This window comes from Sciurus carolinensis, chromosome 14, assembly GCF_902686445.1.
Source record: "Sciurus carolinensis chromosome 14, mSciCar1.2, whole genome shotgun sequence".
NCBI classification, from domain to species: Eukaryota; Metazoa; Chordata; class Mammalia; order Rodentia; family Sciuridae; genus Sciurus; species Sciurus carolinensis.
The window spans coordinates 2,277,441-2,299,630 of NC_062226.1; the positions used below are offsets into that span (position 1 = coordinate 2,277,441).

Consider the following 22,190-nt stretch of genomic DNA (forward strand, 5'->3'; position numbering starts at 1 on the left):
CGGATCTCCCAAGGTCCACCAAGAGGGCCACCCAGTTTGGAAGCTCAGCACACAGAAGTGGGCCTCGACCCTTCTGGTTGGCACCAGCCCTGGGCCTGTGGGCAGTCCCAGGAAGGTCAGCGGTCAGTCTGAGGGCCAGCAGGCAGGCCTGCAACTGTCTTCTTCACAGCCCAGTGGTGGGTTGCAGCCCTGGCTTCAATCAGAACAGGGTGACCTCCTGGAACCCCAGCTCCTTCCAGGCCCTGCTGCTCCCAACAGCCATCAGGTTCCCGAGTTGGGGAGACATCAGCCCCTCCCAGCTCAGGGAATGGGGGCTCCAAGAATGGAATTCACCCAACAGGAGACTGTGGCCACCTATCCCCACCAGGACTGGGGCCCAAAGCCAGCACTGTGCCTCGGCGTGGTGGAGAGCAAACCCGCAGGTGCCTGGCGGCCTCCCTGTCCACAGCCCCCAAGGGGAATGGAGCCTCTCCTACCCCCAGGGTCAGCAGGGAGGCCAGTGTCCCCAGCCCCTCAGGCCTGTCCTGAGAGGACCTGAGCTGAAAGGGCCCAGAGATGCCCCGGCCCAATCCTAGAGTCCCAGGGCCAGGCCACCCAGCTGGCAGCCCTGGGCCAGAGAAACCCCTCAGCTGTCGCTTCTGCAAGGGGAGCTGAGACTCCAACTCCCAGGTCACAGCGGTCGCCAAGGAGCTGATGCTGGCCACATTCAGCCGTGGGCAAGCCTGGTCACTGGAGGAGAGGGCAGGGGGCTCTGGGTGGCCACCCACCAGGCAAGGCACAGTGACAGGCTGTGGCTTGGCTGCCCACGGGACAGTGAGGGAGTGTCCACACGATTCTCGCAGTTTCCTTTCTATAAAGGGCCAAAACAACCAAGATGAACCAAAACTGCATCTAAAGTCGGTGACGCCTGTGGTTGCTGAGGTTTGCTTTGTCTCGTTCCACAGAGCTGGGCTGGACACAGGGCCTCCCACACGCTGGGCAGGCGCTCCACCACCGAGTGACCGCCCCGGCCCCGGTTTACATTTAACGTCACTAGTTTTTAAAGGGCAAGGAAGTGGGAAGCCTACACTCCAGCACGGCAGTTCTTCCTGAGGGGCTGGGCGGGACGAGCTCGGGCGGGGGGCGTACTTCCTTCCTGATCCAGGGCCACAGTGTGCCCGCTCCTGGGCTGACCGGCCAGCCCTCGGGTGTCACAGATAACGATAAATTAAACAGATGAACAAGGTGAACAAAGGAGGGAAACTGGCCACAGAACATGGACAAAGGGGACATGCAGGAACTTGCAGGCTGAGGCTGCAGGCCAGCGGGATGCTCTCCGCCAGCCAGTGCCAGGGCTCAGAGACAGGGGGTGGACTCAGCCGACCCCCAGCTGACACCCAGCCTGCAGCGAGCAAGACACGCTGGGCTGCTGAGTTACTGGGTCTCAGGGCCATTTGTTGCCATCTCAGAACCGGGTCCCCGACCAACAGAAGCAGCACACACGCAGAGGAGGGACAGCAGGTGACGGCCACAGGTGGCCACCGTGACATTCAGCCTACTGCTCAAGACCCTTCAGGGACAAGGTGAGGCAACCCTGGTGGAAGGGGTGGTGGGAGCGGCAGGGAGGAGCCCTCTACCAACCGCCTCCCAGACCGTCACCTGAGAGGACTTCTGAGGACCTCACAGATCCCAGTGCAAGACACGGCCAGCCTTCTGGTCTCCGAAAGGGCGCCACTGAGGGTCCATGGCTGCCCAGGTGAATAGGAGTAGAGACGGGCGCTGTTGTCTGCTTTGCCTTCTGCAGAGTGAGACTATCGCCCCTCCCAGGGGAAAGGACAGGGCTGGACACTGGGGCTTCAGTGTCGATGACCAGGCACAGGCAGTTCTGCTGTCCAGAGGCTGAGGAACGAGGAGGTCACCATCCTTGCAGGTTCACCCTTACTGTCCCTCCTAACCAGAGAGGGGATCCTGGAAACCCAAACCTTCCTCCCAACTGCCTCATGGGCACCCAGGGATTGGGCAGCACTGGGCCAGGGCTCGCCACCGTGCTGACTGGCCCCCAAAACCCTAACCCTGTCCCCAGGCACACGAGGGGCTGGGGCACCATCGAGGGACCCTCCCCATGCTCTTCAGGTTCCCTGGAGCCACCACATCCTAGGACCACAGCCAGAGGCCTGAAGCCTGGAATCCAGGTGCTGCAGGCCCACTCCTCCCGCAGGCTCCAGGGGAGGGCGGCTCCTGCCTCCTCTGGCTGCTGGTGGGGCTCCTGGCTGCACCATCCCACCCCTGCCGCCAGGTTCACGTGGCCTCTTCTGTCTCTCCTCTGTGGGTCTCCTGTGAGGACACTTGTCTGTGGACTCAGGCCCCAGGTAACCCAGAAGACCCTACCTACGATCCTGAATTACCTCTGCAAAAGCCCTTTTCCCAATAAGAACCCACCCAGTTTCCAGGGAACATGAGGGGGCCACCACCCACCCCTACGCCCCCTGCCCCCCTGCCCGGGGCCACCACCCACCCCTACGCCCCCCTGCCCCCCAGCCCAGGGCCACCACCCACCTCACGTCCCCCTGCCCCCCTGCCCGGGGCCACCACCCACCTCACGTCCCTCTGCCCCCCTGCCCGGGGCCACTAACAACCCCTACGCCCCCTGCCCCCCTGCCTGGGGCCACCACGCACCTCACACCCCCCTGCCCAGGGCCACCACCCACCCTACACCCCCTGCCCAGGCCCACCCGGGGGCGTGGACCTGGTGTCGCAGGCCTCGCTGAGAACCACCACCCAGCTGCTCTCCACTGGCTGCTCCTCGGTGCCAGGGCCGACAGACAGGCTGTGGGGGCTCCTTCGCCTGTGTGTGGCCAGTGGCCAGTGTCCTCTCCCTACATGAGCTCCTGGTGCTGGAGGGTAGCCTAAAGAACAGACCCTGTGGCCACACTGGCCAGGGACGCGTGCCAGGACCAGAATGCAGGAAGGAGGAAGGAATGAGCTGAGGGACAGATGAGCCAATGGCCACAAGGCCTGTCTCCACCCGAAGGGACCTCAGGAGAGGGACTCTGGGCCTCAGTTTCCAGAATTCTTAAACCAGAAAAAAAAAAACAAAACAAAGCCACCCGGCCTGACTGCCCTGGGCTCTCCCACCCAGCACCGCCCAGACGGGACACCCGCTCCCCGCACCCTGCCTTCACCATGAGCACCACCGTCCCCACCCTTCCAGAACCAGCAACCCGGGGAGAAACCAGAACATCGGGCAAGTCCAGCTGGCCTGATCCCTGTGTGCAGATCCAGCTGCCAAACACCGGGGCGTGTGATGAGCAGGCCCTGGGCCTGCTCAGGAGCCCACGGTACAGAGATAAGGCACGAGTGCGTAAGTGTGAATACACCGTGTCCGCTGCCCCAAGCTGCCAACTGGCTGCTACTGACCAGGCAAGTGGGGCAGCAGGTTGGGAGGCAGACCTCTGTAAGCTCGTCCAGAGAGCTGGCCACCTGCCCCAGGAGGCCAGACCACAGGCTAGACGCCCAACAACTCAGAGGCAGGGAAGGAATTCAACGTCCTAACATTTGCCACCCACCCCTGCCAACCCCGCTGCTCTCCTGAGGAAGCCACGCAGCCCAGCGGGGCCCCTGCAGCAGAACTGCCAGGGCCAGGTGGCCAGGACGCTTGGTGCCACCAGGTGGGACAATCAAACCATCTTGCTAAGTAGAGGAAACTGTCACCTCCCGTGCAAATCCAGTGGCCTGGGATGAGCTAGGCAGCCAGCTGGGAAGGGTGTCATCCACCTGGAGGGGCCAATGAGAGGGGACGCTGTACCCAGGAGACAGGTCATGTCTCCTGATGAGGGGCAGCTCCAGGAGAAGGGGCTGTCAGACCCTCTGCCCTGGCCAGGGCCGCTGACGGGTGGGAATGGTGGGCCTCCATCCAGGTGGCCGCAGGTAAGCTGAAGGGTCCGTGGCCTTCAGGGTGCGCAGGACCTCCAGACACAGGTCTCTCCTGGGACGCATCTGGCACCTTTTAGATGATTCAAACCTTCCTGAAACACGGTCGGGGCAGGAGGTCAAGGGTGCCGCCCCTGCGACCCACAGGGATGCACCGTCCATTATCCTGGCTGCCCAGCAAGGCACAGTTCGGTGGCCTCCCAGCCACTGCAGAAAGGAAGGCAGGAAAGGAAGGAGAGGTGGGAAACAAAGTTGGCTTGCTGCCTCTTGGTCTGGCCCTCCCGAGGGAGGCTCAGGGCTCGGGCGGAGCCCGTCCTGCACAGTGAGACCCAAGATCGGGTTCCGTGAGGCACCAGTCAAAAGTAAGGCATTTGTTTTTAGTTCCGAATGTTCTGTTGCCCTTAGATTTGGACACGGGTGTGTCTGAAGTTCTGAGAATCCACTCCAAACTGGAAGAGGAGGTTCCAGCTCCCAGGTCCTGCCGACTCGGTGTCTCCCGCCCCACCCTCCGCCTGACCCTGATCCGAGCCCTGCCCAGCCCGCGGCACTGCAGGACTGCTCACGGTCACCCCGAGGTGGGCACACCTAGAGGCCCATCCAGAGATGAACAGCAAGCAGCTAGCGGCCTGTCCACAAGTGGACTGTCAGTCTTAGAGAACAAAGTGCTGAGCCCTGCGACGGACACAGGAACCTCGAAAACATGTTCCCAAGAGAAGCCAGACACGTCGTGCGGCTCAGCTCTCACGTGTCCAGGGCAGCAGAGCCAGAGAGAGAGCAGGGGTGCTAGGGACCGGGCAAGGAGTGACCCTTCCGGGGGTCCCCTTCCAAGGTATGAGAATGTTCTGGAACTAAGTCATGAATGTTCTGAACTGTGGCTTGAAAGAGGCCACCTTCACATGAGTCTCACCTCAGTCAGGAAGCAGAAGAGAGGGTGGTGGGCTGGGTCAGGACTGGGCAGCAGGGATGGAAGCCAGTTTGGCCCCGGGAGCAGACCGACACCCGCAGGGCCCCCCACACCTGTGGCAGGTCCCCACACACCTGTCCTGCGTGACGCCTCGGCCCTCCTGAGGAGCCCGTGCCTGTGCACAAGTCTGCATGAGTCCCTGCTGCTGGACACCCTGGACGGCGGCTTGACACAACACCCACTGACTGCCTCTCAATGCTGGGGCCAAGAGGACACTCAGGAGTGCCCGGAGGACTGTCCCTGTCCTTTCCCAGCTCTGACACTGCCTGTGTCCCATGGCCTCAGTCCACTCCCTCGTCATGAGCCCTGACCTTCCTGTCTCCCTCTTGCCACGATAGATTCAATCACAACGGTGAGAACCTTTTCCCAGCACACTCGCAGCGCGCAGGAGGCTGCCGTATTCTGGGGGTCACCACTGAGCCCTCCTGCGTGGCCAGCCTCCACCAGCGAGCACACACGGACCCCCCGCAACCTCTCAAGGCAGGGCAGCGTTCCAGCCTATCGAAGAAGAGACAGCAGTTCTGAGAGCACCTGCCTGTCACTGAACTGACGGGGCCTCCTGCGTGGGCCTGGACCCCAGGCACCTCTGGGCTTCAAAAGGCTCCGCCCTTGGTCTCCTCTCACTCCCACCGTGCAGAGCATGATGCTCTGCCCCAAGCTGCAGGGTGGACTCTGGACACAAGGACCCCACCTCACACACCTGGGCTGCCTGCTCCTCCCCCCACCCACCCCTGGCATCTGAGCCCCTGCCAGCACCAGGGTGGGCTCTGCGGTTAAGTCTCCGATTCATGGGCAGTGGGGCTGCTGGGGCCAATCTGCTGGTTGTGCAGAGTGAGCGCTCCAGAGGGGATCTTTTTTTACAGCAGGCGCACACTGGGCTCCTCTGCGGCCACCAGAAGTCCAGGAGAGTCCTCGGAGGTGCGCCTGGCATGTGGGTTCCCAAGATGGGAAGCCATGGCTGAACAAACCCTCCAGCTAGTTAACAGCACAGACGCGTGTTTCAGTGAAGAGTTTGGCGGGCGTCGCGCAGCCTTGGTGGCAGCCCAGGCTCGCCCGGGTCCCGAGAGTCCCAGTCCTGGTGGCGGAGGACAGGGAGGAGGGAGCAGGGTGCCTGGAGCATCCTGAGCTTACGGCGGGTAAGTGAACTGACAGCCCCATCCCCAGGGCCGCAGGGCGAGGACGGGTGTGGATCCCCAGCCCACCTGGTGCCCAGAGGAAGGCCCATCCCTCCCGGGCTCCTGGGTGGCCCCTCCACCTGCAAGCCCAGAGCCACCTGCCTGCAGGAGTCCTTACCTCGGGCCTCGGGCCCCACAGGCCTTCGCTCCACAGGGACTCGTGGTGAGCCCTGCTCCACAGTGTCAGGTGGGCCTCCAGGGGCCGGAGGCTAAGTGACTGACCCTCAATACACCCTGACAGGGCACAGTACTCTGGGCGACTCCAGGTGCCTATGGTCACACTGGGCTGCTGGCCAGGGTCACACCCACAGAACCCCCGCCTCCTGCGCCTGTGGCTCTGGTCAGTGTTCTCGCTTGTGCAGACCGTAACAGTCCCACTTCCTGAGAGGCCTTCAGCTGGGCCATGGAACAGGGTGGGCCTGGGGACCCCAAACGCACTGCCACGTCATGAGAACAAGCTACCAAGCCCTGCCCTGGGTCCGGCGCCCAGCTAAGGGTCTACAGCCTCTGAGCCCTGAGAAGCTGTGTCCTCCCCAAAGACTCAGAGGCACCGGGGCTGGCCCAGCTCACCGGGGTGCGGGCTCAGGCCAGGGCCAAGACTGCAGCTGGCCCTTCACCCCTCTGCTCACCGCCCCACTGTCCTTCCCCGATCCAGCTGCCTCCCTGGCCAGAGGGGGGAGATGTGGCTTCCATCCACAACTGCCCTGCAGGCCAGGGCAGCAAGCAGGGCCTCCCTGCCCATGCAGCTCGGGGAGCATCTGGGGAGATGTGGGAGCAAAGAGGGGCTGCAGGCATCACCCACCCACCTGCCCTCGAGGGGCCTCCTCCTCCCACACCCCGGACAGATGCAGGCCAGCTGCCTCCACTGGGTCTCGCCCCCAACCCAACCCCTGGGAACGGCCCCTGAGCCGGACGAGCGGAGCCTCAGCTGGGAGACCAGGGGCGTCAGAGGGGAAAGGGGGCTCGGCCTCGACCCAGAACTGCATTCAGCTGCAGCCCAGAGAAGGGCAGGCTCCGCAGCCGGACCACACCCAGGGTCAGGAGGGCCACCGTCCCCGGAACGTCACTGGGTTAGGCTCGTCTGACAGAGGCCAGGACTCCATTGGGGAGAGTGTGTGATGCTTTGGGAGGAGAGGCCGCTCTGGACGTGGTGCCGAGGCAGAGCGCTGCCCTCGACGCGGGAATCCCCTCTCGTCTCTGTGAACAAAGGCAGAGAGCCGGAAGCAGGCAGGAAGCCCATGCGCCTCCAAGGTCAAGACAGGGGACACCCACCCTCTACCAGTTCCAGAAACAAAAACCCCCAAACCACACAGTCTTTGTACCCAGAAACGATAAGTTTCGTTCACTTCTAAGGGGTTCCTGCTACAGACCTCGCCGCAGCTAAAACCATCCAGTGCCAGCTCGGTGGCTGGGCCCCACGAGCACGTTCCAGAGAGCACCTGGCAGGGCTGGTGGCCTGTCGTTCTCTGCGTCACGGGGAGCTGTAAACACCCTTTCCTCTCTTCCTCTCTGCTTAATATTTTATCGGAAAACATTTTTAAATGGTCCATCCCATGACTGGCATTTTAAAAAAGAAAAACTGTGTTCAAAGGAACAGCTAAGTCCTCTGAGAACCCAGGTCCACCAGCAGATTCCACCTGCTCCGTGACTCTGCACCTGAGCCAGCCTGACGCACATCCCAGGACTCCAGCCTGGGACACGGTGTCCCGGGGACATCGCAGTGCCCACAGCCCTCTCCCCGCTCAGGGTCACTTACACTCAGGTGTGACCCACCATGGGGCTCCGGGGAGGGGCCTTTCTGTCACTCTGGTCTCATCTCACCCAGCTGGCCTGTGTCCTCAGGCAATGCCCAGGCACAGCAGGAAGGCCTGCCTGCACAGGTTCCCTCCAGACCCAGACCCCATCGCCAAGACCACCTCCCTGACCCACAGATGGGGGCTGGCATCCATGGCAGCCAGGGCTGCCCTCCCTCACCCATGCCTTGGTGTCCCACCCACCAGTCAGGGACAGGCCTGGCCAGGGTCTGGGAACCTGAGACGGAACTTGGCAACCCACGCAGAATCAACCAGAAAGCCCAGCGATCCCTTAGGTGGGTCCTCAGGCCCGTCCAGAGACTCACTGCCCCCAAGGCCAGGACACGGAGCCCAGGCCCTCCCTGCAAGCCCTCCCCCGCGACCTCACTGGCACCAGAGCCCCACTGCACTGCGCAGGGTGCCTTTAGGTGCGCGATCATCTGTGAAAGGATTAATCTGCTGACCTTATTACCCAACTCAAAAGCGATTTTGCAGCCGTCAGGAACACGCCTGCGAGATTCCCCTGGAGTGGGCTGCAGCCCCTCCTCCACACCCCTCCAGCCGCCGTGACAGGCGACTCCGCCATGCGCTGAAAATCCACCATCGAGGTGACTCGGGACGTCCGCGTAAACCCACCCTCTGACCCACTCGCAGACCCCGAGGCCCGTCCTGCACCCCCAGGAGCTCACCTGATGCCTTTGTTCTGGGCGATGCTGTGCAGGGACAGTCGGGACACCGCAGAGATGACCTGCGGGAGACAAGAGAGCGTCCTGTGATGTCACAAGCAACCACAAGGCCACCGTAAAACCCTAATCGAGTGTCTTACGGGCACTGAGCACCAGTGGCGAAGCACATCTCATCCCGGAGAGAAAGCGTCTTCATCTAGACACCTACTTTGAATTTATTGTGCAAAATCGTCCTTTTGCTGCACTAATATTTGCTGAGGGCCACCTCAGTGCTCCCAGCACGGTGCCCGGGAGGAGCAAGTCTCCACGCGTGTGGCCCTCCCACCCCTCCTGGCCCCAGCTCCCCAAGCGGTCTGCTCGCCCAGAAAAGGGCCTGCGTGGCCAGAGGCTGCTGCGGTCTGCCCGAGGTCGGGCCTACCGAGCGCTCGCCCCACACTGCTGCTCTGGAAGGGGCCACATGCCTGACAGTGGCTCACGTTCCCAGTAGGTGCCGACCACTCGAGAACTGGGAATGGAACCTAGAGGTGGGCAGTGGCTCACCCAATGTCACACGCAGGGGGGCACCAGCAAGTGTCCGAGTGCAGCGCTTGCCTCCCCTCCAGCCCCAGCTCTCCAGAGGACATCTAAAAAGGCCCCTGGCCCCCAGAGGGCTCAGGCTGCAGAAGGACAACCGAGAGCCCAGGGACAGAACTACACGACAGGACCTTCACAGGGCCCGAGCGGACACACTCGTCAGAGTAAAACACTCAGCAGGCAGCAGGAGCCGCTCCTTCACGGCCCCTCCAACGTGGTCCCCCACAGCAATCAGACACACACGGCCGTCACCCAGCCTCGAAAGCCCCAGTACAGTCACTCCAGGAAGTTCAAGAGGACAGGGAGCAAGCAGGCCTCCAGGGGCAGGAGGCTCCACAGACAGATGAGGAAACTGAGGTGGGGTGGGGAGGAGGCTGACCAGGAACACAGAGCATGGCCTGAGACGTAACAGGAAGTGGCTCGGGGCCCATCCAGCAGGACCCTCAGGGCACTGACCCAGTCCAGCACTGGACACCGAGGAAGCAGGTGCAGATCTGCCCCTCAAGACTGCAGTGCACGTGAGTTCACATGAGCACAAGGTCACGTGTGTGGCCACATGCACCTGCTGCTTGTGTGTGCACATGTGTATGTGTGCATGTGCATACGTGTGCTGTAAGTTCATGTGTGTGTGTGTGTATGTGTGTGTGCACATGAGAGAGAGAGAGAGAGAGAGAGAGAAACAAGAAAATGGCCCCAAACCACTTGACGGGTTCAGAGACACGCCCACGCTGCTGGCTGTCCTGGGCATGGCCCACAGGGCTCACGTGCACCCATCCTGAGAGACTGTGGAAGCCATCAGGCCCTGCACACTCCGTGAGCAGGAAAATAAGGCCAAGGCGCTCACGCGGAGGCCCCGTGGGACACATTCCTGGAACTTCCCTTTCGTCTGCTCTGCATCCAACAGCCATTTCTAAAGGGTGGGAAGAAACCACCACGGGGAAGGCCCCTCCACGCCCAGTGAGTCAGGACTGGCCAGCGAGCTGGGGCAGGGGCCGCCTTGCTACCCAGTTGTGCTTCAGGCACAGGGACTCACAGAGGTCAGGAGTCCATGGGACAACAGGGTCCCGAGTCTCCTCAGACGAGCCTGAGCCGGCTGGGCAGGGCTCCCGGCCTCATGAGCTCCCAGGGGCGCGACACAGAGCACCCTGGCCTGGCGTCTCATTTCAGGGGTAGGAGCTCCATGTATTTAGGGGAATGAATTAAAGCGGCATTTCTGTCTGTCCTCGTAGCCATTTGACAAAACGCTGGAAAGGCTAGACCTGGAAGGGCGTGGCCAGCCTCCGTGGCCCACGCTGCCGACCCATGAACACGCCTCCAGCCGAGCTGGGCCAGGCGCAGCATCGCAGTGGAGTCCTGGGGCGGCACCAGCGGTCAGCACCAGCCCAGGAGAGGCAAGCTGGGCGCTACCCAGAGCAGCACAGAGACCTCATCCCGACCAGTGAACCCCAGGACGGAGGGAGTCGCAGCGGGCAGACGTGGCTCTGTGTCCAGGTACCTGTGGTCCTAGGGACAGCACTGCTGCTACAGCTGCCCTAACCACAGGGCTCTCCGCCCTGAGCATGCAAAGCTTCGCCAAGAGGGAAGCTCTCACTAGCCGTCTGTGAAGGGCTCAGCTCCAGAAACGAGTTAAACACACAGGGCAGCAGGAGGCCAGCAGCCAGCTCTGGCCAGCTCTGCAGGAGGCGCCTGTCCTTCCACCAGGCTGTGCGCTTCCTGGTGTCTGTGCTGGAGGGGAAAAGCTCACGCCAGTAACCCAAGGCCCAGGGAGCAGACAGGGGACGCCAGACAGGGGACACCAGAGAGAGCCAAGGACCATACAGAGTGGGACAGGCCCAGGTGAGACCCGCCATCCTGCAAGCCACAGGGCACCTCCCTGCATGAGGAGGGTGGCACGCGGGCTCCAGAGGCACCTCTGGCCGGAGCCTGCCCCACTCCAGGACAGAGCAGGCGGCCATCAGAAGCCTCCGGCTCAGGGCTGGCGGACTCCTAAGGGAACGTCAATGTCAAAGGAAGACATGTGCCCAACTCTGATTCCTTGTCCAGCCGCGTCCCAGTTAGCAAACGAATGCAGAAGCACAGCCACTCTCCCGCCTTCCCGTCCCTGCCGACCCCTCAACAACCCTCAGTCCCTGGAGGTCCGTCAGCCTCCACCCACAGAGCCTCAGCCTGCGTGCCAGGGAGAGATCCGTGCCCTCCAGGGAACCCGCCCACACCGCCAGCTCCAAGCCCGGCTCCTGAGCAGCCCTACTCACCAACGTCCACCCACCTTGCCTGCAACCATGCCCCCGGGTACCATAGGAAACGGGTGGACTGGGCAGCCCACAGGACGGGGAGACCCCCCAGGCAGGGTCTGGAGGAGTTTGTGGTTCCTGCCCCACCCAGCCACGGCTTCCCGGCTCTCAGGGCCCCAGATGCCGGCAGCCCCTTGCCTTCCCCTCACCAGGGCAGAAGCTTCAGAAGGCAGACCCACCCCTGCCCACCCTGCCCACAGGTTCTGGGGCCCAGGAATCTGCATTTTTGGTCAAGGTCCCATGTGGCTAGATGACCCCTTGCGGAGACAAAGTCACTCAGGTAATGCCACAAGCTGGGTCATGTCAGAGGAAGGGTCAGAACGTGCCCAGCTTTTCGCTGGGCCCCCCTGCAAGTATGATGCCCCAAAGGGGAACGCGAGATGCGTCAGCACCTTCCAGCTGGATGGTCAGGCGGGGTGGCAGGAAGGACTCCAGGGAAGGGCGCCATCCAGAGGCAGACGCGAAAGGCTGGGGTCCCAGAGAGTGCCCCTCCAGGGGCCAAGCCAAGCCCGGGTGCAGGACGGGGCTCCAGACCCTGTCACCGGGGTCTCCCGTGCCAATCAACAGATGGACACGGCTTGTCCTGTGAGCCCCGAGCCAGGGACGCACCCCTTAAGCTTGTCTCTACGTTTCGATCCTGTCCAGGCAGAGAAGACAGCAGGCAGCCTGGGGACAAAGCCCCAATGTGACAGAACCGTCCCTCCTCCCCGCTGAAGGAGCAGGCGCTCGCCCGCTAACTGCCTCCCTGTCGCCTGCCTGAGCGTCCCTGCGCCTGGCGGGAGCGGGCCCCTGGCACTGAAGCTCAGTCAGGCACCACGGCAGCAGAGGGGTCGGGCGCAGCCGGAGCACTTTGCCATGAGCACGCAGTGCCAGCTGAAGCAGGGCCTCGTCCCTGCCGATGGGGAGGGGAAAGGGGAGAGAAATAAGAGGAAGAGGAGGAGGAGGAGGAAGCAGCAGCAGCACCTTGGACAGCTGGCTTTCCATCAGCTGCAGAGGGTCTGGGAGGCGGGGCCCAGAGGGTGGGGAGACTGGGACCCACCCTGGTCCCATGGGGCACACTGCCTCTGACCCTTGCAAGTGTCCCTAAAGACAAGCGTCCACCCTTGGACGTGACCCATCTGGCTCCCTGCAGCAGTTTCCAAATGCCTGACCGCCCAACGTCAGGGTGCAGGGGACTAAGGAAGAGAGGACCGACAGCGCGGTATCCGGAGCCCCGGGAGCCATGGAGAGAACCTGCTGGTGCAAACACACCCACAAGTATCGCAAGAGAGAAACCAGGCTGTAAACACACGCGGTAGACGCGCGCCAATCTTTACAACCACGCTCTGGGAAGAGCCTGGCGGACACCACAGGACGCACGAGCAGGCCTCGCCTCTGGGCGGATGAAGGTCTTCCCCCAGCTGCACCTGCGACGCCACCCCGCCTGCACTCAGGGTGCGTGCCCATCAAGCTCTCCTGTCGGCAACACGCCGTTCAGCAGGCCTGACTAGGGCCCCAGGTGGCAGCGGAACTCAGTCCACTCTCCACTCCATGACCGCCACAGCTCACACGCGCCCAGCGGCAGGCTCCCCGTCCACCAGCAGGCCAACAGGGCTTGGGAAACTGAGGAGGGTTCTCTAGAGGACACGGTCCCCCTGAAACATACCAGCACACGAGGCCCTGCCTTTTGGCTGTGTGCCAAGTGCCTGCCCACAGGAGTCACATGGCCAAAGTTGGGTAGGTGGGTGGGTGGATGGATGGACAGGTGGATGGATGGACAGGGGGGTGGGCGAACTGGTGGGCAGATGGGTGCATGGATGGTCAGTAAGTGGATGGTGGGGTGGTGGGTAGATGGATGGTGATTAGACAGAAAAGTTAATGGATGGATGGGTGGTGGGTAGATGGACAGATGGACGGACAGATGGATGAGCACAGGAACTGACAGACCAATGGTACCAGCAAAGGAGGTCCCAAGGAAACCCTGCCTCCCAGTCTCCACCTTGGACTCTCGGCACGAGGCCCCACACATCGAGCACCTTCTACATGCTGAGCACTGGGATCAGCATGACAAACACCGTCTCCTGTACGTGGCCTCTATTAGAGGCAGACACTAGGGACTAGAGAAAATAAGGGCTTTGTCCCAGCAATGACCAGCTCAGGAACCGAAACGCATGGCCAGGCCTAAGCTTCTGTCCACAGCACCTCGTGACCCAGGGGACCACTGAGCCTGCGCTGGGGACACGTGAGCCACACTGGTGTGTGCACTGTCCTGTGGGCCCTGCTTACTCGCAGAGGCCACATGATCAGGGTGCTGGCCTTGAGTCCCCGTCACAGGGACCGATGAGCAGGACCTACACAGGCCTGGCTGAGTCACAGACCCTCCTATCAGCCCCCCGTGCATCTGGACACCCACACAGGGCCACGGCGCATCGAGCTGCCCAAGAACCCACCTGCCCACCATGGAACCCTCTTCTGACGCTGCGGCAGATTCAGGGAGTCATCCCAACAGATGTCTCTCCTCTCACATCAAAAGCGAGGTCAGGAGGAACTCGGCAGGCAGCCAGCCAGGAGCGATCGACAGCTTTGCCCCAGGACACAAAACAGGCAGAGAGGGCACTTCCCAGTCACCCTGTCCTGCCACGGGTGGCTCTCTGGCAGAGGGTGCTTCTTCAAGAGAGTCAGCAGGGCACAGAAGGGTGGCCCAGTCCCCTGTCCCAACACAGCTGAACAGCAAAATGAAGATCACACACAGCAGGCGACTGGCAACAGCCACAGAGGCTTGGAAGGAGGCCTGGGGGCCGAGGACCAGAGTGCAGAGGCTGTGGAGGAGGACTGGAGGCACCTCCGTCCAGGCACCAGGGCCGCCGCCCTCCCTGCGCAGCCCCATGAGCCCAAGCTCCTCACCAAGCCAGGTGAAAGACACCCACCTCTAGGCCCTCCCTGGCCCGCATGGGTCTGCATGGCGACTGTGGCAGGCAAGGGCACGGGAGACCACCAGCGCCCGGGGCCCAGCGGCCTCACCTTGTGCCCTGTGTCCTGCAGCAGCCAGCAGTCTACTGACAGACAGATGGCCAGGTGGACAGACGATGGACAAAGAAGGCAGACTCTGCCCAATCCCACCCAGGGAAGGTGGGTCTTGAGGGCAGCCCCCACACACCAAGCCCCCAAAAGGCCCTTGAGGGTCTCTGTGGAGACCCCACCTCCACAGCCCCCCACCCAGAGCCACGCTGCCCTATCGTGAGGACCTGGGTCTGACTCAAAGCCCAGCCTCTAACCACACAGTAGCCTGAGGACTCCCTTCCCAACCAGGGTGGACCCTGCTGAGTCCCAGCTTTGGGGATCCCTACAGGGTGGGGACTTCAGTCTGGAAGGTTCTCTAAGCCAGGATCACATTTGGGACCCGTAGGCCACAGCAGAGAGTAGGCCCAAAGGCCAGGGGAGCCCCTCAGAGAGAGGACACCAGAGCCGTGACAGGGGACCCAGGGACAGGGAGCAGGGGTGGTCAGACCCAGCCTTGGCCCTCACCACGCTGGGCGAGGCCAGCACTAAGGAGGACAGCGAGTGCCTGGCTCCCTCCCCACTCTCGGCTCCCAGCACTCTGGCCTCCTCTAGTCTCCACGACACTTGGGGCTCAGCGCCTCCTCTCTGGCCCACCTTGGGTGAGGAGGGGGAGGAGGAGGCAGTGACAGTCCCTGCTCCCAGCACCTTCCTTCCCCACGGCCATCAGCCAGCTGGCCACGGGTCCCTGGCCAATGTGAGAGCACTCTTCTCAGTGGACCCGGTCTGGGGCCCAGGAGGAGCCAGACGGAGGCAGGAAGTCTGGCCGGGAACCTTGGGGATGGCCACTTGTGCCTCTGGAGTCGGGAGAGAGCGGGAAGGGAGAGCCAGCCGGCAGGCTCCTGGGCAGCACCAGGAGCTGTGGACTGCCAGCAGCAGAAGCAGCCCCGTCCCGGGTGGCCACTCCTATGGAGGGTCCAGAGGCCTCTGACAAGGCTGAGGCTCAGTGGAGACAGACAGGGTGGTAGCAGACAGAAGGCACAGCCACCCTGCCTCATTTCCAGGGTCCCCCGTGCGCCAGGCACGCTACAGAAACCATCTGAAGTAACTTGAGGTCACCAGCAAAGTGGCCAAAGGCACAAACGAACAGAACAACAGAGACCCAGGTTCAAGCCCAGCACCGGCGACCGGCTGCAGCCCTGTCCTCTCTGGGCCCTGGCGTGCCCACCGTGGACCAAGGAACCGTGTCACACCCCAGACGGCAGATCACACTTGGGCTGTCCTGCCCCTGGGTGTGCCCAGTGGGCACCACCCTGCACCTCCCCTCACACACTCCCCATAGCCTCTGTCACAGAGAGGTGGTCTGCAAGAAGAGCTGCCCAACTCCTGGACAGGAGACCCTGAGAGGCCCTGGGAAAGCGCCCAAGCTACGTCACAGCTGCTCTTGATCAGGAAGCTGCCTCGATCCGCCAGGGAAACCTGAAATCCTCAGGGGAAGGAGTTTTGAGCATCTGGTCCAAGTGCTTTACAAAGGCCACCCAGTAACTCCCGCAGAACCTGGTTCAGAACCGGGGCTCCCGTCTGGGGCCCGAGCGTCCCTTCCCGCCCTGGCTGTGTTAAGCAGGACACCTATCGCGTTCCCTCTGCCCGCAGAGAGAGACACGACAAACGTCTGAAGCTTTGGAAGTTTATTGTGCACAGTCTTCCTTTCTTTCCCTCTTTTCTATCCCCTTCTCTCTTTTCTTTCTCTCGCTCTCTTTCCCTCTGCTTAACTCTCGCCTGCTCCAGTCGCTCCGCTTCTCCTGCTCGGCTCACGCCTGCTTCGGCCACTCCGCTTCTCCCACTCGGCTCTCACCCTCGCTCGCACTCTTCTTCCTCGCTTCTACTCTCCCCTCTCAGGAAGTTACCAAGCTTATATACACTTCAACCAATCAAGGGAGAGTACACGAGGTAAACGGCGAACAGCTGTAGGTATAGAATAGACACACGAGAGAGGCATGTACTAATCACATTGTTAACTAGCTAATACTGTATAGCCAACCGCTTTTGGCTCAGCGCCAGGCACCATCTTGACTGTGCCCAAGGCTGGGAGTCCCGGGTACCCCGACAGACACCTAAAGCCAGGCCTCCTGCCTGCCAGATCTCTGCCAGGCTTATCTCAGTTTATTTCCTCAAAACCCCCAGGACAGTTCTGCAGTTCTCCCACCTTACAGAGGAGTCCTGGAGGCCCAGGTAGTGCCCAGCCCAGGACGGGGCAAGGCAGGTCCTGCGTGTCCCCCTGACTGCAGAGCCCCAGCTCCTCCCTGCCCTGCCCAGGAAGCCTGGCAGGAGGCAGTCGTGGCCTCTGGGGATCACAGCCAGGCTGCCCGCAGGGCCTGGAGTTCTGGAGGCTGCTGGACCCACCCAGCCGTGACGGTGGCTCTGGGAGCGGCTGGGTGGGCGCACGCTCACCGTCTGAGAATGCACGCTCGCTCATCCGAGACACTCCCGGCCCCTCGGGCCCTGCAGCCATGACAGGGCTGCCGCCCTTCCGCTCGGCCGCAGGAGGGGCTCAGGCTGGCCTCCCACCAGGGAGAAGGTGAGACGGGGTCACGCCCTGGGCGGTGCCCCGAGCCCAGGCTAGACGGGCAGCATCTCATCCCTCCCGTGGTTGGAGGGGAGGCCACAGAGCCAGACCCAGTTCCACAGCCCAGAGGCAGGCGTCCAGCAGGGAAGACGGGAGACCCCCAGGCAGCCCTGGGCACCATGCCAACAGAATCACAGGGCGGCACTGGGCGGGGCAGGCAGCAGCCCACACACTCCTGCCCTGACCCCAAAGTTCACCCTAGGGGGAGACAGGGGCCAACGGATGCTTCAAGGAGCCCGGACTGGCCTGTCCCAGGCCCCAGGCCTGCCCTGGGGTCCCCGAGGCTCCCCCAAGGGAGGGAGGGGACACAGCGAGCCCCCACCCTCCTCGGCTTCCCCTGGGCCCTGCAGGGGCAGCGGACCAAGGGCTGTACCACCACGCCAAGGTGCCGCAGGAGCCCGATCACGGGGCTGAAGACACAGCGAGAGGGCGGCCAGGGATGCCAAGGACCAGGGCGGCGGTGCTCCCGCAGGTGGTGGACAGCCCTCCACCTGGACAGCGCTTCCCTGAGCACAGCGTGGCCCCGGCCCCACTCCTCCAGCCTGGCCTCGCAGGCAGTTAGGGCCCTGCGCTGTCCCTTGCCCACCCACCACGTCCCACCCATTCCTGGAGAGAGGGTCTGTTGGGAGCAGGGAAGTAGACGCCAGGCCCAGAAGCCATGAGAACCGGGAGGAGGGAGGCTGGGGACCCTGCACCAGCGCTGCCCACCATGTCTGGGCTGGAAGAAGTCTCTGGAAAAACTGTGTCCACAGCCCACGCTTCTCACTCGGGGGAGACAGGCCCACAGTGGGTGCGTCCTGTCCAAGGCCCCACTGGTCATGGGCAGAGCAGGCCCACAAGACCATGGTGGGAACACGGAAGGTCATAAGGTGACTGCCACGGGCCTTCTGCACTGCTGCCCTGTCCCCTGCAGATGACAAAACTGGGGGTCAGACTGGTCACTGGCACAGGTCAGCTGGAAGCTCTGGGGCTGCACAGCAGTGGTCAGTGCCCTAAGGGGAAGTATCCAGAGGTGCCGCCTCAGTCCCCCTGGGCCAGCCCGAACCCCTCTCCCCTGGCCTTCCAGCACGTCCACTGCACGCTCCAGACTCACCTCCATCAAACTTGCAACCTGCGAATGGGGAGCGCCATTGCCTGCAGGGACCCGGGCCTCCGAGCTGCCCTGACTGACTGGCAGGGGAACAGAACCTGATCTCGGGCGCCTCGCAAGCGTTTCCATGGATTCCGTTGGGAGTGATGGCTTAGCGGCCTGGTCACTATGTGTCAGCAGAGCCCACACCCAATCAACACTGCCTGGCCCTTGCTCCTGTCCACGGGCGCCCAGGGAAGCCTGCAAGAGTACTGGGCCCCCAGCCCCAGGCAGAGGAGGGTGGCGGCCCCCCAACCCTGGGCCCTGGGAGGGGGCTCTCGGGCCCTCCCTGGCCCATGTGGGCATCTCAGGACGTTCTTGGCAGTGCCTAGTGGGCACTTTGGGTGACACCTGCAGAAGGAGACTCAGGCTGAAGCCATGACCACAGCACCCACGGCCCTGCGAATAAGGCCTGCAGCAAATCAAGGGCGGCCACCACCGTGACCACCGTGACCACCGTGACCACCGTGCCCCTGCCTGGGTCTCGGGATCAGCCGCAGTTCTGCAGGACGCACGCCCGCCCCATCTGAGGCCCAGGCCCCGCCCCGCCCTGCAGCAGGGCACACACCCCCACGGGTGAGGGGGACGCTGAGCGGGGCTCCCCCCAAGCCACACCATCACTTCTGCCCCTCCTATCAGACCAAGGCCCCCTCCCCCGACACCCATGGACAGGGGTCCCTGGACAGAGGTCACCCTAGACCCTTCCCACTGGCCCTGCACCTGCATGCTCAGCAAGAGTCCTAGGAAGCCACGGCTGCAGGGGATGGCCAAGCAGCAGCCACCTCCCCCGCCCACTCCAGGCGTCAGTCTGAGCCTGTGGCTTCGTGAGTTGGTGTACCAAGGGTGGCGGGGACAGGCAGGGGGACGGCCGAGGACAGCAGCTGACATGGAGCAGCAGGCACGCCCTCCCTGCTCACATCCTGGCTCCTCAGCAAGGCTGGAGACCCTTCCCCAGAGGAGGGCCGCGCCACCCGAGAGCCAGAGGGACCACGGAGATCCACGGGATCCACGGGATCCATAAGATCGGCCCCTCACGGTGGCCCCTGCCAGCCCCTGCTGTGCCCTGGGTCAGATGTCAGCGGCCCCTGCATGGGGCGCTGTGGAAGGGCCTTCCTGGTGACAGTGCAGGCCGGGCATCGCAACCCTGGCTGGGCTCCACGCCACCTGCAGACCTGCGGTCCCAGCGGTGCCAGGCCCTCACCTGCAGGGGTGAGGAGAACCCACCGGGTGCACTCCTCACTCGGGTGTCCACGAGCGCTCGCTGAGCAGCTGCTAGATGCTCAGGACAGGAAGCCCACGGGCCCCGCTGAGCTCCTGGACCAGGGGAATGTCACGCTGCAGGCGAGAGGGCAGGCGGTGGCAGCACTGCAGGGCAGAACCCAGCAGCTGCAGGTGCCAGGGCAGGCGCCAGAGGAGGGGCCGCAGCCCGAAGCCTGGACCAGGCAGTGGCCTGGCAGAGCTGGCACAGGGGCAGGCTCACCACAAACAAGGGCACTCGTCCTGCAAGAGGCCTCAACACCGCAGAGCCCAGGGTCACCAAGTGCACACTTAGGCTCCTCCCACAGCAGCGTCCACCCAAGAACCCAGCTCCCGCCGTCTGCAGTCCAACCCCGTGGGCCCCACGTGGAGCAGTGTGCACTGCGCTGTGGGGACAGGCGGAAACCTGGTCCAGCTCTGTTCCCTCCATTCCTGCTTTGCCGGCTGGAGCGGCGACTCCCCACACTGAGCACCTCGGGGTGGGGTTCAGAAAGGCACTCCAGCCGGGGGCAGTGGCCGTGCCTGTGGTCCCAGCTGCACGGACACTGAGGCGGGAGGATGGAAAGCTGACGCCAGACTCAGCAACCGAGCAAGACCCTGTCTCACAACATGATTTTCAAAAGCAGCTGGGGATGTGGCTGCAAGGCAGGGAGCTCCAGGGTTCAATCTCAGTACAAAAGAGCAAGAGAGGGCATTTCCCCAGAATGGATGCTTGAGACCCCAAGGGAGCACGAGCGGGAGGCAGAGCGGCGAGCTCTGGAGAACCTGCCTCGGAGGGACCCACGGCCCCAGCACCCAGCGAGCAGCCCTGGACCAGCCCTGGGCACCGCGCTGAGCCTGCCGGCCCCAAGCCGGGCGAGGAGGGGCCTGTGATCAGCCAGGGCAGGGGGAGGTGATGATAAACAGACTGAACCACACAAGAGGGGAGCACAGAGCGCAGCCTCTGAGGCCTCCAGGGCAGCCCACCCACCGTGCCGCCAGGGCAGGCCACCATCAGCTGCACTGGGCTGGACAATGGGCTCCAAGCTCAGCTCCTTCCTGGAACCTCGGGCTGCAGCCTCATCTGGAAACCAGGCTGCAGATGTGACGAGGTGAGCCAAGGTGAGGTCACGCTGGCAGAAGACCGACCCCTAACCCAGAGTGACCACTGTCCTTTTAAGAAGAGCAGAGACGCAGGGCAGAGGAGGAGAGGCCATGCATACCCTCAGGGCACAGTATGCACAGGGCTGCCAAGGGCTGAGGTGGCAGGAGGACGCCCCTAGAGCCAACGCAGGCAGCAGGTCCCACAGCACCCGATAGCTGGACTGCAGACTCGGCTGTGGCAGCCAGAGGACCCGAGGGCAAGGTTGCAGGTGGCCAACACAGACACCCGGCCCTTGTGAGCAGATGGGCACCTACTGCCATCCAGGAGTAAGGACACACGGGGCCTGGGGCAGAGGGCAGCCTCGTTGCAGGGCAAGGACACAGGGAGAGCGTACACACTGCCCAGGAGGTGGCTTCAGCTTTCCCCGGAGACCCTGCACCTCGGCTCAGGACCAGGCCACATCCACCCTGCACTGGGCATGCAGTGACCTTCCTCCCTGGGGAAGGACCTCTGGGTTCATCCCAGGCGTCACCCCCTCTCCTGTCTGGGCCTGCAGAAGGCTCACAGTCCACCAGGGCGCCTGGAGCAGGTGGCCCGTCCACATCTGCTCCTTTTATGCTGCTTTAACATGCGAAGGCAGGGCTGGCCACTGATCATGGCGCCCTGCACAATGTCCAGACTGGCAGGGCTCCCCCAGAGCAAAGACCTGCCCTGCAGGCAAGGCAGCAAGATGCACCTCCAGGCCATGGGCAGCCCTGGGTGGCCAGGGGCAGCAGGTCCCGCTGACAAGCTCAGGCTCCTGAGGAAGGACTCACGGGAGCACTCCAGGCACGTGGGGACAAGAGCCTCCAGGCACTCTGCCTGCCTGGCCCTGCTGGCAGCAGGAGCAGGCACCCGCCCGGGCAAGCCCCCAGAGGCACAGGCAATGGCAGGGGGTAGCGAGCACCCGACTGGGAGCTGTGCAACAAGCTGGTGGCCACACTGCACAGGCAATCCAACAGAAGACTGCCTGGGTCCAGTACCACTGGGCTCAGGGGCACCCCACAGTGTCACCTGAGGCCCCAGGCAACTGACAATGCTCAGATTAAGCAGGCAGATGGATTCAAAAGGAAGGGTAAGCTTCAGCGTGCTAGCACGGAAACCAAAGAGCACACACACGCACACCCACAAGCTCACACTCACCCACACACACCCACATGCACACGCTAGCTCACACACACCCACACAACACACTCACACGCACACCCGCATGCACATGCTCATCCACGCACATACACACTCACCATGTGCACGTGCTCACCTACACGTACCCACGTGCACATGCTCACCTGTGTACACACACGAGCACACACATACCCCCACACACTCTTGGCCAAGCACACACACTCACATGCACACATATGCACACACACCTATGTGCACATGTGCCCACGCACACACACTCACTCAACTCCACCCACATACACCCAGGTGTGCACACAACCTCACAAACACACACTCACACATGCTCACTTAGACTCACACAGGCTCACACATGTGTGCTCAGTGAAGCTGCCTACATGAGGAGCACACCAATGCACAGTCATTTGATTACGCACCACCTGCACACCTGCCCCATGCTCTGCCGCACTTGTGCAGGTGCCAGATCCCTTCCAGGAGTGCCCTGTCCCTACCTCCTGACTGGACATCAGACTCCAAAGCACAGCTCAAAGGTTATCCATCACAGA

General features: G+C 63.0%; 1 protein-coding gene across 5 annotated transcripts in view; it reads right to left on the reverse strand.

The window, feature by feature from the left end:
- Window positions 1-22,190, reverse strand: part of Vav2 (vav guanine nucleotide exchange factor 2) — a 141,378-nt gene that overhangs the window by 56,311 nt on the left and 62,877 nt on the right. For all 5 annotated transcript variants that reach the window (XM_047524711.1, XM_047524710.1, XM_047524709.1 and 2 more), the window contains exon 3: window positions 8,531-8,589. In XM_047524711.1, coding sequence (XP_047380667.1) covers window positions 8,531-8,589 — 59 coding nt within the window. The remainder of the gene's footprint in view (window positions 1-8,530; window positions 8,590-22,190) is intronic.